A 16538-nucleotide genomic window follows, 5' to 3' on the forward strand; every position below is an offset into this window, starting at 1 on the left:
TGCTATCAGTCCTGATTAAATTATGGGTGTGTTCATATTACCAAGCAAAACCTTTTAATATTTTAACAAACTGGAGCATATCTCTTGTAGATAAAAATCTCAGTTATTTAAGATAGCACAAAAACACAGTTTCTATCTTTATTATACTACTACTATCCTGTACTACTTTCTACTTGCCACTGCATTTTATTGATCAATGTTAAACAGCAGAATCATTGCCCTATAGTTCAAGCTTTCCTGATGTTTCCTGATTTGGTAATCTACACATATAAATGCATTATTACTGAGCATTCAACTTAAAATACCTTGTTGTGTCAACAAAAGCTTTTCATAAAATGAACCCCATAACGGTTACAAATCAATGCACACATTAATATATACTTCAGTTTTACAGTACATTTCATTATTACTGAAGTGCTTCTATATAATCTGTTCTTTTTCAAAGTTTGCTTTCTTGTACATCAAAATATATAAACCTTTTCTCTTATTATACTGTACATGAAGAATGGGGAAAGAAATTAGTAGAGCATAATATAGCAACATTCAGGGGACATCTACCTCCCCAGACCTTGAACAAGATCCTTTAATCTTCTTCAGACCCCTATATCCGCAAACAGAAATACTATTCTTTCGTCTCCTTCTCGTTTTCTTTCATGCCAGACTTGGTATTTTCAGTGCAACATTACTGCCTTCAGACATTTGTTCTGGGTCAGTTGTAATTGAAACTGGACAAAGCAACACTCGACATACTGGAAAGAAATAGCTTTCCATTAATCTTTACTATAACATGGAAAAAGTTTCTGTTTTAGTTATGTGTTCAACATTTCTTGCCTTGCATTTTCTATCATCCTACATTTACCCAGATCATTGTAGACATGGAACACAGACACTGATAAGGTGGCCTGGCATTATGACTTTTTTCATTGGCTTCAGGAATTCTAGTGTTAACATTATATAATGGATGTATATTCTTGATGATTAATCAATATTCTTAACACTCTTTTGCTTAGGTTTGATGCGATCAAGAGTAAGAGGTGCTGATGCTGCTCAGGCAAAAGTTTTGACATTTCTGGACAGTCATTGTGAATGTAATGAACATTGGCTGGAGCCATTGCTTGAACGAGTAGCAGAGGTCAGTATGCATATTCAATGACAGACATTTCATTTTCCTACTCATCTGATACTAGAGAGAAGTCACAGAAATGCTGTATCATCTTTTATTTGTTGTTTTGACTGTCTGGATTTATAATGAACTCATCACAATTTATAGTCAAACACTGATCAAGTGTGCGTGTGTGTGCGCGTGTGTGTGTGTAATATTAGTTGCACTTGTAAAACTGCATTATATTGCTACATGAAATTTCATATAAAAAAAAATGCTAAAGCTATTATTCCTCAACATTCAAGATTTATTGTGTGTAAATACAGCTTTGTATTTTAGAAAAGGGGTGCTATTTTGAAATGTGCAGAGTTGAGCTGAGCTTCTCCTGTTAGAGGAATTAACCCTCCATCCATCCATCCATCCATCCATCCATCCATCCATCCATATATTCCTGATCATTTTTAGGAAAAACAATCCTGATGTACAAGTATTTCTTGTGGGTTATGTTCTTTCAACATCGAACATCACTCACTGTGCCCTTCTCAAAGTGGAATCTACACTCAACTAAACAATGTTTCTTTTCCATTCTAACCGAGCACAAAGATGCTCATCATAAAATCTAGTGAAGAAAGGACACTGTTAATATAAGAACGATTGAGGAGGCATGGTTGTTTTACTTTAATGTTTACATTTATATAGCAAGGTATTTTAACATTTTAGACCTGCAAATGGATCATAGTGAACACTATTTTTAGCCTCAACAACAATGCCACTGAGTGCTGAGTTTCTTCCCATGTGTGCACTCAATCTGGTCAGTTAAGACCGTGATTCTGCAGTGCACTGCTGGGGAAGCCTTGTTGCTGTAGGTTTTTGTCCCAACAACAATCGATAAGTAGTTTTCCCATTAATTGATCTTATTAATTAAATAGCTGGTCTCTCCTTTATTATTCTGCAGTGGTGTGAAATTTACATTTGTAATAAAATTACATTTATGTATGTTTTTGCCATACTGTTTAAGTCTCTTTTGTCATTTTCTTATTAATTTACCCTTCATACTCCCTTAATTGTCTCCTGATCATGACAATTAATGAAAAGCAGAGCAGACATGGAAATGCCTAAATATAGATATATTACAAACATGGACAAATTTGTTGGTACTCTTACAGCTCACTGAAAAGTGCTGTGTGCCTCCAGAAATGTAATTAAATTAACAGCATTTGTTCCATTTTTACCTGCATATTTTTGGTATGTTTTTGAGTAAAGCAAAGCAAGTGTGAAAGGAGATAAAGTATTGCTTATTCTACTAAGATATTCTAAAATGGCCTTGACACACTTGTTGTTTGAGGAGATCTGAAAGAAAATTTATAAACAAGACCATCTCCAAGCAGCTTGATCTTCTCATGACAACAAATGTAAATGTTATGAAGTTTAAGGTCCATGGCACTGTAGCTAATCTTCCTGGATGTGGCTACAAGGGAATAATCAACCCCAGAACAGACAGTGAGAGTGAGAATGGTAGAAAAAAGACAAAGGCCAACTTCCAAAGAGATACAAGCTGAACTTCGAGGTCCAGGTCCATCAGTGTCTGATTGCACCATCCTTTGCTTTTTGAGTGACAGTGGCTCAGTAGAAGAAGATCCAGGCAGACTCCACTGTTTGAAAGAAAAACATAAAGCCAGACTGGAATTTGGTAAAATGCATATTGAAAAATCACAATGCTTCTAGGAGAATGTCCTTTGGACAGATGATGGCAAGTTATATCAGCTCTGTGTTCACAGACGAAGAAAGTTTAACCTTTCAAAGAAGAGAATACCAATTTCTGTGGTCAAACATTGAGGAGGCTTGGTTATGTCTAGAAGCTACTTTGCTGTGTCTGGTACGGGGTACCTTGATTCTGTGTAAGGAATAATAAAACCTCAAGGCCGCACGATAATTATCTGATATCACTTTGATTCTGTAGTGACTTAAATAAAATTGAAATGCTTTTTATCTATACAAATATGTATTGCATTTCCAGTGTAAGAAAAAAATTTAAATAGGGTACATCATAAAGTAACAAGATGGTATAAAAATTTACACTTGTGGAAAAAAATGTTATGAAGATTTAGGAATTTTCTGGAAGCCTGCATGAATGTCTCTTAAGTTGTTACCTTCATTTAAAGGATAATAATAAAAAAGCAGTCTGATACAACAAAAACACATACAAGACTACAAGACATTCTGGAGTGAAACATACTGCCCAGTGCCAGAAAGCTCTGTTTCAGTCACAGGTCATGGATCCTCTAACAGGATAATGATCTGAAACACACAGCTTAAAGCACCCAAGAATACCTAAGAGCAAAACATTGGACCATTCTGAAGTGGCATTCTATGAGCACTGACTCTCAAACGTCTATAGAAAGATGTGAAACATGCAATCTGGAGAAGGCATCCTTCAAACTTGACACAGCTATAACAGTTTGTCAAGATAGAGTGGCCTAAACTACTAGTTGACAGGTGAAGTCTTACTGAGAGCTACAGGAATTACTGGTTTGCGGTGATTGCCCCTAAAGGATGGACAGCAAAATATTAGGCAGGGCTCTAGAGTGCGACCTAATTTCTCAATGGTGCGACTAAAAAAATCCAAAGTTGCACCGGTGCGACCAGCTGTTCGAGGCGGAAAAAAAACGAAACTCCGTGACTCTTATAAGTCTCTCTGTTGTTCAACAACAGACACACATTAGGCCCATATCGTAGTCTAAACCAATCAGAGATAGTGAAGGGCCCCCCCGATTGGCTGTGGTCCAGATACTCCTGTACGTGCGTGTACGTTTGAAAATGCATGTGATGCGGTCAGACAGAGAAAGGTGAGTAGCCCATCAGGTAAACAGTGGATGTAGCCGCGGATTATGAGAGAAGATGAAAAGAACGATTGACAGCTTTTTCGTTAAAAATGTTAAGTTAGGGCCTGATCCGTCCGAAAATCATAACCAATGCTCTGACACGGAGCCATCAACCTCCCAAGTTATAGCAAGCCCTGGTCCAGAGACGGCATTAGATAATGAGCCACATACGATCGAGTCCGAGCCCACTGAAATTAAAAGGGGGTAAAGTGTATACATTTCGAAAAGAGTGGCTTGACCAGTTTCCCTGGCTAAGATACAGTAAAGCCGATAATATAATGCACTGTATTTACTGTAAAGAGTGTGGGAAGACCATGGCCGGCAGTAGTGCATTTGTGACTGGTTCTAATACATTTAAAATTGAAACGCTGAAAAAGCACAATGCATCTATAAAACACATTACATGCCGCGATAAATGCACTGCTCAAGTGTCCCCTCTCCCCGCTGCCTTTCAGCGGCAGGCAGCAGCAAACAGGTCATCAGACGAGGCCGAGATGATAATTAAGTTTAACGTTGCCTACAATATTGCAAAAGAAGAACTTCCCTTCACTAAATTCAAGTCCGAAATAATTCTTATGAAGAAAAATGGCTTGAACGTAAACCCGACGTACAGCAATGATGTCGCGTCGCCCAATTTATAGGAGTCATCGCAGATACATTGAAAAAAAAAGACGTCTGCGCAAATTGCGAACAGTGCGTACATGGCATTCCTGATCAACGGAGACACAGATATCGCCACAAAGGAATGCGTCATTGTGTACGGTCGTATCTTGGAGAGGAAGACCGGTGAATATACTTATTGGACACATTGAGGTCCAGCATGCTCATGCCCAAGTCTGGAAGATTTTGATGCTAGAGAGAGTGGCCAGCTGGTTTAGTCAAGGCCAAAGATCAAGAAGGCCAAACTACAGGAGTTGGCCATCTGAGGGGCATGTGACTGCAATGGAGGATAGTCCATAAGACATTGAGCCATGAGATGTTCAGTTTGAAGCCCTTAAAACACTTAATTTAGATTTTCTTTTTAGTTAATTTATCTTGAGATTTTTTAAGTTTAAATTTCAGCTCAGTAAAGCACTTTAAGCACCAACACTTTTTCAGTAAGTTACCTTTCTTGTAGAATTGTGCTTGCCTTCAAATAAATAACTTTATATTGACCAGATTGTTAGTTAATCATTTACAAGTCAATATTGCCTATATGGACAGCGATTTTAAAAAAAAAAAAACAAATAAATAAATAAAGTGAACTTGTAAAACTGTGGTGTTAAATGTGATGCGGTTGAAAATTTGGGTGCACCTAACTTTTGTGCTGGTGCACCTAAGAAAAAAAGTTAGGCGCACCAGTGTAACCAGTGCAAAAAGTTAGTCTAGAGTCCTGTTAGGTTACGGTTCCCATCATTTTTTCCATGATATTTCATTTATGTTATTGGAAATATTCTGTTGAATCAAACCTCTATAGCAAAGTCAAATTTTTGTTAAATACAAAGTAAGAAATGATGGGTGCCAATTACTTCAGTCCATTTCAAGTTATTTCAGAGATAATTGTGGATTCTTTTGTTTTCTTGGTGGGGGTACCAACAAATTTTTCCATGTCTATACATCACTGGGGTATGGGAGAAATGACTAATCCCAGTCTGACAATAGCCTGTCTGAGAATTAAACCTGTTAATTAATAAATGGATAATTAAGCTCCTTAAGCTGTGAGGCAGCCATGCTGTGTTTATGCTATGTCATTATTTTAATAATGATTGTTTTATGAAACATTATTTTGATTTTTATTTATTAATTAACATTGATATGTCCAATGTTTTTATGTATTTTATAGCGTAAACTTGTCCTGTATTTACTGGGATGGTTGAAGCAGTACAAAGCACAGTATGAGTATATTTAGCACCCATGCTGGTTGTCCTTTTAGGTGCATTTTTTTTTTTTTTAAATAATCTTGGGATTGGTGTATGCATGGACTTTTATTTTGGCGCATCCATTTTTTGACACTTAATTTTTTATATTTTTGCGCAGGTGGAAATTGCAGAATCAATTCAAATTTGTATAGTGCAATTAAAGGCACTTCACTATTTAAATTAGCTATTTAATATGTTAATGCTAATTCTGTTAATGTTCACCACATCCATTGTATATTTAAATGAGTGTCCTGTCTTAAAATTAGTAAGACGTGCATTGACACTTCAAATTCATTGTTACTAGCAATGCCGGAGTGAGTTAGATACTGAAGAATCAACAACTTAGCCGGGATTAAATTCCTCAGTGAGATAAACTGAATGAACTGCAGTAGAACAGGTTTACATAGGTTTTCATGCAGATTGCTGTTTGATCACCCTTATGCTGGATTTATGCTTCATGCAACGCGAAGCGTGCTCCAGTGGATGTGACTGTACGCAAGCATTGTACAGTTTATACTTGCAAATGTACTTAACGTAAATCTGGAAGATTTCACCAGGTGGCAGTGAAAGATGATATCACGGTGAGAAAACATTCGGTTTTGCTGTTTTGTGAATTGCCTGAAACAACCATTAAATTCTGAAGACACGTTGCCACAATATGTCTTAAAAGTATGTTTAATGATTGCATCCATCACTCCAGGGATGCGCCCATTCCAGCAAGCATCGGGCGCAAGACAAACAAAATCCTTGGACAGGACATCAACTCATTGTAAGGTGAATAGAAGCACACATATACTCTAGCATCTGCCATGTGCTGCACCCATATGTGTAATATTAACAGTATTAATTATTTAAATGAAGTTAATTTATCTGTGTAAGAGCCATTTTCCTAGTTCTATAAAATGTATGAATATTTATTAGATGATAATGCATAAAATATGGGAGGTTCCTAAAACCCCCGTAAATAGAATTGAGTTGGTATTTTCCTGTCATCTCTTAACAGTTTTTGAGTAAACAATGTTCTTTAGTAAGTGTTTGGCCTTACCTTGTGTAAGGTATAGAGGCATACGGTTTTTTTCCACGTGTCCTTGAAAGAATTCGTTTTATGCTCGCGTTCGTGCTTATGCACGGTGAGCTTGGCGCATATCTAAGTGCCAACGGCCTAAGGGTCTTTGAGTGTAAAGTAACTCGTAAATTAAAAGATCTAAGTTTTGAACCGTATGTTTAAAGCATACAGAAGAAGAAATAAATAACCTTTAAGTACAGAAGTAACCAAAGCTTCATAAGAAAAACTACGTTTATAGAAGATACATTTTTCCCTTTTTTTTTTTTTTTTCGTTTTTAAAAATATTTAGGAGGCATATCGGGTTCAGTGTCCAATAACAATAGATGATTGGGTGTGAGCGGTTCCAGATCGTTGGGGTCGTTAGATGTCTCTGTAAGGGGTCTATTATTTAGTATTGATTCCACTTCGCACATCAGTGTGTGAAGATTTTGATCATCGAGTGTTTGTTGGTTTAGTGTCGAATTTAAAATCTTTCTTATACTTCTGATTTGTCTTTCCCAAACTCCTTGATGAGAGGCAGACGGTGGGTTAAAAATCCATTTGATTTCTCTTCGCATCATTTCTTTGCTGATTTTTTCGTGCTCCAAATTTTTTGTGGTTTCTCGTAGCTCTCTTTCTGCTCCAACAAAATTTGTTCCATTATCTGAGCGCATGATTTTAACCCGGCCCCTTCTACTCTTAAATCTGAGAATCGCTTGGATACAGGAATCCGTGTCTAAATTGTGTGCAATCTCAATGTGCGCAGCTCTAGTTGTTAAACAGGTGAAAATTACTCCATACCTTTTGACTAAGCTTCGTCCTCTTTTGACAAAAAAGGGTCCAAAATAATCTACTCCAACATTAGTGAAAGGCTTTTTGTTGGGTGCTAGGCGATCTTCTGGCAAATCTGCCATTTTTTGCTTACCAGCTTTCGCATTGTATCTTCTGCAGGTAGTGCATTTCGAAATTATTTTTCTGATGGCTGCGTTTGCCTGAGGTATCCAGTATTTTTGACGTAGTTCTGCTAGCAAATAATTACGTCCACAGTGTCTGTGTTCTTGGTGAAGGTGTCTGATTATGAGTGTAGCGATATGCGAGTTTTTATGAACTATTGCAGGATGCTTAGCTTCCTTTGGCATAGCTGATTTGCTGAGTCTTCCTCCGACTCTTAATATTCCTTCTTGCAGGACTGGATCCAGTTTAATGATTTTACTGCTTTTCTTTTGCCCATATTTCTGTAGAACCAAAAGAGACTTGTTCTGATACCGGGGCCGGTAAAGAGTGTGTCTTAGCTGTGACTCCAGTTCAAGTTAAGTCTGAAACGAATGAAAAATGTGTAGAAACATATGATCTAAAAGTCTCTGACAGCTCAGCTACATTTGGCACTGAAAGTCTGCAAAAGCAGTTAAATCTTTCAGGAAGAAAGTTTTACATCTACATCAGCACTGTAGAAAGAGACACAGTAAATAGTCAGAAATTAGTAAAGTGTAAAATGTAACATACATACTTGCATGTATTTCATCATGAAAGTGATATCAAGTATAAAGGTGCATCACAATAAATCAGAATATCATCAAAGTTAATTTATTGCAGTAATTCCATTCAAAATGTGAAACTCTTATAGATTCGTTACACACAGAGTGATGTATTTCAAGTATTTATTTCTTTTCATTTTGCTGATTATGGCTTGTAGCTAATGAAAACCCAAAATTCAATATCTCAGAAAATTTAGAAAATTGTGAGAAAGTTCAATATTGTAGACTCATGTTGTCACACTACACTCAGTTAATTAACCCAAAACACCTGCAGATGTGTCCTGAGCCTTTAAACGGTCTCTTATTCTGGTTCAGTAGGCCACACAATCATGGAGAAAACTGCTGGTTTTCTTCAAATTTTCTTAAATTAAACAGTGACAAAACTGAGGTTCTCTTCTTTAGTTCAAAATCATGAGTATTCAAAGCCGTTAATCTTTCACATGCTATTGATAACTCCTTTCTTTACCCTTCACCTTGGGTCAAGAGTCTAGGTGTCATCCTCTATTAGTACTCTGTCTTTCCAGTCTCACATTAATAACATAACTTGGTCTGCTAACTTCCACCTATCCATCCATCCCTTATCTACCTACGTAATATTAATTGCATCCGACCCACTCTCGCTCCCCATATCACTGCCCTTGTTCACAGTCTTGTTACTTCTCGTCTGGACTACTGCAATTCACTCCTCTTTGGTCTCTCTCTAATAAATCTCTCCATAAGCTTCTTTTAGTCCAGAATTCTGCTGGTTGCATCATTACTCAAAACCCATCTATTCACCATATTACTCCGGTCTTTTAGCAGCTTCATTGGACTGTGGCTTTGGTCAGTGCTTCAAGAGCCACCACACACAGATGTATCTGGGACAAGGGCTTTAACTGTCACATTCCTTGTGTCAAACCACTCCTGAACCAGTGACAAAGTCAGAAGCTTTTTACCTGGGCTAAGGAGAAAACTGACTGGACTGTTGCTCAGTGGTCCAAAGTCCTTTCTTCAAATGAAAGTAAAATTGGCAATTCATTTGTAAATCAAGGTCCCAGAGTCTGGAGGAAGAGTGGAGAGGTGCAGAATACAAGTTGCTTGAGGTCCAGTATGAAGTTTCCACAGTCTGTGATGATTTGGGGAGCCATGTCATCTGCTGGTGTTGGTCCATTTTGTTTTCTCAAGTCCAAAGTCAGCACAGCCGTCTACCAGGAAATTTTAGAGCACTTCATGCTTCCTTCTGCTGACAAGCTATATGAAGATGCTGATTTCATTTTCCAGCAGGACTTGGCACCTGCAGACATTGCCAAAAGTACCAATACCTGGTTTAATGACCAGGGTGCCATTGGCCAGCAAACTCTCTTGACCTAAACCCCATAGAGGGTATTGTCAAAAGGAAGATGAGTGACACCAGACCCAACAATGCAGATGAGCTGAAGGCCGCTATCAAAGCATCCTGGGCTTCCATAACACCTCATTAGTGCCGCAGGCTTATCACCCCCATTCCATGCTGCATTGATGCGACCAAGTGTTGAGTGCGTACATGGACGTACTTTTCAGCAGGCCAACATTTCTGTATTAAAAATATTTTTTTTATTGGTCTTATGTAATACAGTGGTACATTTTTTTTTTTTGCCTTGAATTACAAGCCAAAATTCGAAATACGAGCCATCAAAGAGCTTGTTACCACACATTCCGAGGAACTGACGACAGAGAAGTTGACGGAACTACAGATGCAGCAACATACGGAGGTTCTGCCGGAGATTGGTATCGCAGAGGAGCCAGAGGCAGAGGAGGTTATCTCTTCAAGTGAGATAAAGGGAGTGTTGGCAATGTGGGAAAAAGTTGAAAAGAAACACCCTGAAAAAGTTGCAAGTGGTCATGCAGCGGCGCTATTTAATGACACTTTCCTAACTGATTTCAGAAACATTCTAAAGTGGAGGAAGAAACAAAGCTCCTTGGACAGGTTTCTATTAAAACGCCCTGCAAATGAAAGTGCCGAAAGTGTGGCAAAAAAGAAAAAAAACTTGTAAAGAAGAAAATTAAGTTAAGCAAAAGTGAAGGGAAAGAAAAAAACATTACAATATGCTAATCGGCTCTGCCAACATCTGTTTTTTTTTTTCTTTAGATTCTTTTTTATGTATTGGGTTTTATTTTGTTTGCATACAATATTTGTTGATTTATAAATACATTTTTCTTATGTAGAAAACATTTAAAAAATTGGGATGGTTTTTGGGGCTGGCACGAATTAATTTCATTTCAATTAATTTCAATGCGGAAAATTGATTTGAGATACGAGCATTTTGACTTATGAGCTCGGTCACAGAATGAATTAAACTCGTATCTCAAGGTACCACTGTATTCTAATTTTCTTTGACACTAAATTTTGAGTTTTCATTACCTGTAGGCCATAATCAGCCAAACGAAAAGAAATAAATGGTTGAAATATATCACTCTGTGTAAAGAATGTATATAATATATGAGTATCACTTTTTGAACTGGATTACTGAAATTAACTTTTTGATGATATTCTAATTTATTCAGATGCACTTGATAATCTCAGAATTCTAAATGTGCATAGAGCTGGAATATCATAAATGTAATGTGCTCTGTGTGACGATTGTCACAGATGGCTGGGGTGGCGACCCGGCTGGAACACCTAGGAAGACCGAAGGAGGGCTTACGCTTTCCCCAGACCTTGTGGGGGCGACCGCCCTGGTTCCTTTGGGGGCCACGGGTACAGAGCTTAGAAGCTCAACCCTGTAGGAGCCCGTGGTCACCGCCAGGGGACGCCCTCGTGCCTTTGGAGCCCTGGACCTTGGCACTTCCGCCACACCCAGAAGGGCCGGGGGGAAGAAGACTGGGGACACCCGGAGTGCTTCCGGGTACGCAGCCGGCACTTCCGCCACACTGGGGCATGTCAGTGGGAGATTGCCGGGAAGCACCTGGAGTATGTGTATAAAAGGGGCTGCTTCCCTTCGTACGATGGCGAGAGACGGGAGCGGAGTAGACTGAGCTGGAGCGGACAGAAGGAGGTGGTCCAAAGAAAGGCATTGTGTGGCCAGGACTTTGGGGACTTGTGAGGTTTGTGTGCACTTAAACTGTAAATAGAATGTACAGTAATCCCTCGCTATATCGCGCTTCGACTTTCGCGCCTTCACTCTATCGCGGATTTTAAATGTAAGCATATCTAAATATATATCACGGATTTTTCGCTGGTTCGCGGATTTCTGCAGACAATGGGTCTTTTAATTTATGGTACATGCTTCCTCAGTTTGTTTGCCCAGTTGATTTCATACAAGGGACGCTATTGGCGGATTGCTTAGAAGCTACCCAATTGGAGCATGTATTACATATTAACTAAAACTCCTCAATGCTATAAGAGATGCTTCCCGCGCGGTGCTTGATTGTTTGCTTGTCTCTGCCTCTATCTCACCCTCTCTGACATTCTCTGCGCCTGACGGAGGAGGTGTGAGCAGAGGTACTGTTTGCACAGAAGCTGTTTGCCAAGTGGATACGGACGCACCTCTAAGAAATGCCGCTTTATCGCGGTGCTTCCAAAAGCACACGTATTGATTTTTTTTGATTGTTTGCTTTAATCTCGCTCTCTCTCTCTCTCTGACGTTCTCTGCGCCTGACAGAGGAGATGTGAGTAGAGTGGCTTTTTGCACAGAGGCTGTTTGCTTAGAAGATACTGACGCTCCTCTAAAAAATGCCGCTTTATTGCAGTGCTTTGGAATACTTAAAAGCACACATATTGATTTTTTGATTGTTTGCTTTTATTTGCGAGCGCTCTCTCTCTCTCTGAAATTCTCTGCTCCTGAAGGGAAGAAGATATATTTGCATTCTTTTAATTGTAAGAAAGAACTGTCATCTCTGTCTTGTCATGGAGCACAGTTTAAACTTTTGACTAACGGGTGTTATTTCATGTCTAGAGGGCTCTAATAACGTTAACAGTGTGGGAGAGTTTATAAGGGCTTAAAATATATAAAAACAACCATACAAACATATGGTTTTCTACTTCGCGGATTTTCATCTATCGCTGGGGGTTCTGGAATGCAACCCCTGCGATCGAGGAGGGATTACTGTATAATAAATGTGTGTGTGGTGAAACTAATGTGTCTGCCTGTCTGTGCCCGAGCCAGTCGCCACAATGGCATCCCAGGTGGGACTTTGCCTGGTACAAGGCATGGACCCAGACTAAATAATTTTGTGGACGGCCCGGCACAGCAGGTGCGCCCACACACGTGCTGCGGGAGCAGTGTGCACACAACCCCTGTGGAGAGGGTTGCAGAGGACTGGTTCTCACCTGGTGCGGAAGAAAGACAACGGGTAGGGCAAGAGAGCAGCGGGCTCTGATGAGCGTGCCGGCGCTGGAGGTGCCCGGGACGGTATGTCACCCAGTGAGGCCATGCCGAGGACATTTCCTCGGTCAGACGGGATCCGGGAAGTAAGTTCCCTGCTTGTCTGCAACCGGCCCTGTGGGGCCACGTGTGTTTTGTGTTTACAGAGCAGGGGCTGCCTGGATCCATGTTGGTGGCGGGCGCATGTTGGTCTGCGGGGCTCTGGTGGCGCGGCAGCAGCTGTGGGAGCTGCCGAGGAGGAGACGCTACAACTGAAAGAGCCAGCATGCCACCGCACCAGGAGGAAAAGAGCCAAAATGGCTACGGACCGGAAGTCCCTCCCCGTGACAGGCACGGGATTGGACGGCGTGTCTTGTGGGCCCGCCAATGACTGTACAGAGGCGGGACCAAGGAATGTCCATCTCGTGCCAGGGAGAGACCCGATTGGGCCGAAGGAGGAGGCCCACAGGAAGTCGCCGGCATGTGTTGCTGACAGACAAGTAAGCTCACCGCCGGCGAACTTCCTGTCCTTGCCGGCAGCTCTGTCTGAGCTGGAAGACTGCCTTCAGCCTGCGGAGCAGCAGTTGTTACAGGTGCTTAGTGCCCTCCTTGCCGTGTTGCAGAAGCTGAGGGGGATGGCGGTTGCGTCGGTGCAGACGCTGCATACATCAGCAGAACGGCGCGACGCTGGAGCCTTTGGCCGGAGAGGTACGGCAGGGAAGGTGAATACAACCGACCCCATAAAGCATAAAGGAGAGCCCACCGAAAAGAACTGTAAACTATGTGTGCGGAAGCAAGTAGGGGGTTCTCCGACAACGGATGCGACGAGGACTGCTGGGCATGAGGTGAGGGGAGAGAGATCGCAGGGGCTGGCAGGACGAGGACTGATGAGTGCCCTGGGTCCTAGCGCTCTGAGCCCACAGTAGTTTCCCGTCACTCGGTATGGACGCAGACGGGATCGGATCTGAGCGTTTGCCATGCTCAGACCCAGACCGTCATCGTGTCCGAGACGAAAAGGTGGAATTGAGGGAAGAACGCTGGTTCCTCCGATACGGGAGGACATGAGGCAGGCGGCTCACGTCCGGTTGCTGGCTGCCCTCTGTGGGGGCAGAGGGAACCTGAAATGTCAGCGGAGAGGAAAGGAGTGCAGGCGGTCCCATCTGTTTCACCGACAGGAGGGACATGGAACCTGCGGACGGGGTGCCGAACAGGCAAGTGCTAGGGTGCCACTCGGAGGGGAGATCGCTGCCAATGCGCGGCACGGAGGGACACCAGGAAAGGGTGTCCAGGCAGCAGCTCTGCCCCCTTGTTTTTGTTTGTTGCAGGACTGGACCCTGTACTAGCAGTAGGACCTGCTTCGTTGGGAACCTGCCCACATGGGACGGGCCGTCTGGCCGGAGGACTCTCCGCTGGCGAGGGATTGCTGCCATGGCTGTTGGAGGCTACAAGGGTGTGAGTGGCTCCAACCAAAGGGGCATGACAACCTCGGAGAGGGTGCCGAAGGAGTATGTCCCAGGGTGTCGAGCTGGACCCCAGCGTCTCAGGAGTAGGACCTGCTTCGGGGGTTAGCTGCCCTCGCAGGACGTGCTGCTCCTCCAGAGTGATCTTCGCTGGCGGTGGGGCACTGTCAGAGGGGGTGGGGTGGCAACCCAGCCAGGACGCCTAGGAAGACCGGTGGAGGGCTTACGCCTTCCCCAGACCATGTGGGGGCGACCGCCCTGGTTCCTTTGGGGGCCACAGGTACGGAGCTTAGAAGCTCAACCCTGTAGGGGCCTGTGGTCACAACCAGGGGGCGCCCCCGTGCCTTTGGAGCCCTTGAACTTGGCACTTCGGCCACACCCAGAAGGGCCGGGGGGAAGAAGACTGGGGACACCTGGAGTGCTTCCGGGTACGCAGCCGGCACTTCCGCTGCACTGGGGCGTGTCAGTGGGAGATTGCCAGGAAGCACCTGGAGCACATCCGGGTGTGTATAAAAGGTGCCGCCTCCCTTCGTATGATGGCGGTGGACTGAGCTGGAGAGGACAGAAGGAAGCGGTCCGAAGAAAAGCATTGTGTGGCCAGAACTTTGGGGACTTGTGGGGTTTGTGTGCACTTAAACTGTAAATAGAATGTATAATAAGCGTGTGTGTGGTGAAACAAATTTGTCTGCCTGTCTGTGGCCAGGCCAGTCGGCACACGATCTATTGCTGCTTTCCGCTGCAGTCGGTTCAGGAAGAAGCTGCTGAAGCACTTAGCAACAGTTGGGGCAGTTTTAAGATGACATTTACGACAGTCTACTTTAATGATAAAATAAACCACCATGTTAATGTGGACATTTCAAGATTAAAGCTGAAATTACCACTTTAGTCACAAGACCGACCTTTTTACTGTGTCCTTAATTTTTTTTTCTCATTGGCTCAAATACGCTGCCATACATTTTGATGGGGGTTGGGGGGTAGTAAAAGCGCGCAAAGAAAATGATATATGAGATGTGTCATTACATTGGGCAGTATGCAATGCTTGAATGTAAAACCACCACAAATGCATTTGTATGTCTGCATTTTGCTTCACCACATCGAATCATTTGTCAGACATCGAAGCACACAACATCGATTCTGTAGGATCCACATGGTGGCTTTCTGTCACATGTAGATAGTAAACAAAGACTCTGACGTCCTGTTCCAACTTGATCACACTGCGCCCCCCAACATTTTGTTGGTACTGCAACTTGCAAATGCCTTGGATTAATTTTTGAGAATGTGCTCAGAGGGTGAGTCAAATGAACGCTGGGAATGTGTAGCAGCCATGATATGTGCATTTACGTGTTCTGAATGTGAAGTACAAAACGGTCCTAACCTTGTTCTGCTGTAGTGGTGCATAAGGGAAAGGAGGGAATCCTGGATAGCAATTCCCTCCACAATTATTAGTACCCCTAGGAAAGATCGCCTTTTAGTGAATTGCCTTAATCTTGCACTAAAAAAATGAGAGAAATCCAACATTTAGCTGAAAATCATTCTTCATCAAGAAATAATTATTTTTAACAAAACCACACATGCCATGATTATTGCACCAGATCCAGATCATCTGGACTCTTAGGTCCTCTTTTGTGCATGCTCTTCTTTTTCTCACTCCACCGGTTTTCAGTAGGGTTTAGGTCTGGGAACTGAAACCACTGTAGCAGAAGCTTTGTGTTCCTTCAACCATTTTTCTGTTGATCTGGACACAATGATGTTCCAATGATGACCCAGTTTTAGTTACTTGGTAGAGGCAGGCAGGTTTAAATTTAAATTCTCCTAATGTTTAAACAATTCCTTGATGCCATGTACCCTAATAAAATAAGGTTCTTCTGGCCTTTAAAGCAGGAAAAATCCCAGCACAGAGCGTCCACCATATTGACAGTGAAGATCAGATTATACCAAACCATCTTGCTTTGTCTGACCATAGAACCTGATTCCAACCAAAATTCCAATCACCTTTAGAAAACTCTAGGCACTGACATTTGTGGTTAAATGACTGGAAAGGTTTTTTTTCTTGCATGCTTTCCAAATAATCTGTTGGCATGGAGGTGGCATCTGATAGGAATTTTGGAGACTTGGTGAGATTCTACTATTCTATGATATACTATTTTCTAGTCTTTTTATAACCGATCCTTCCTAGGGGTGCCAGTAATTGTGGAGGGGACTGTAAATTAATAGTTTAACCTGTCAACAGGCAGTGATCTGGCTAGTTTATATCAATCTGGAACAGGCCTTGAAAATTCAGTAATGAGGTCAAT

General features: G+C 42.0%; 1 protein-coding gene across 1 annotated transcript in view; it reads left to right on the forward strand.

Annotated features, from left to right (window-relative positions):
- galnt2 (UDP-N-acetyl-alpha-D-galactosamine:polypeptide N-acetylgalactosaminyltransferase 2) overlaps positions 1 to 16538 on the forward strand; it is a 296051-nt gene that overhangs the window by 92677 nt on the left and 186836 nt on the right. The window contains exon 7 of the mRNA XM_039748294.1: positions 1011 to 1132. Within this exon, the coding sequence (XP_039604228.1) occupies positions 1011 to 1132 (122 nt within the window). The remainder of the gene's footprint in view (positions 1 to 1010; positions 1133 to 16538) is intronic.

This window comes from Polypterus senegalus, chromosome 3 (assembly GCF_016835505.1).
Source record: "Polypterus senegalus isolate Bchr_013 chromosome 3, ASM1683550v1, whole genome shotgun sequence".
NCBI classification, from domain to species: domain Eukaryota; kingdom Metazoa; phylum Chordata; class Cladistia; order Polypteriformes; family Polypteridae; genus Polypterus; species Polypterus senegalus.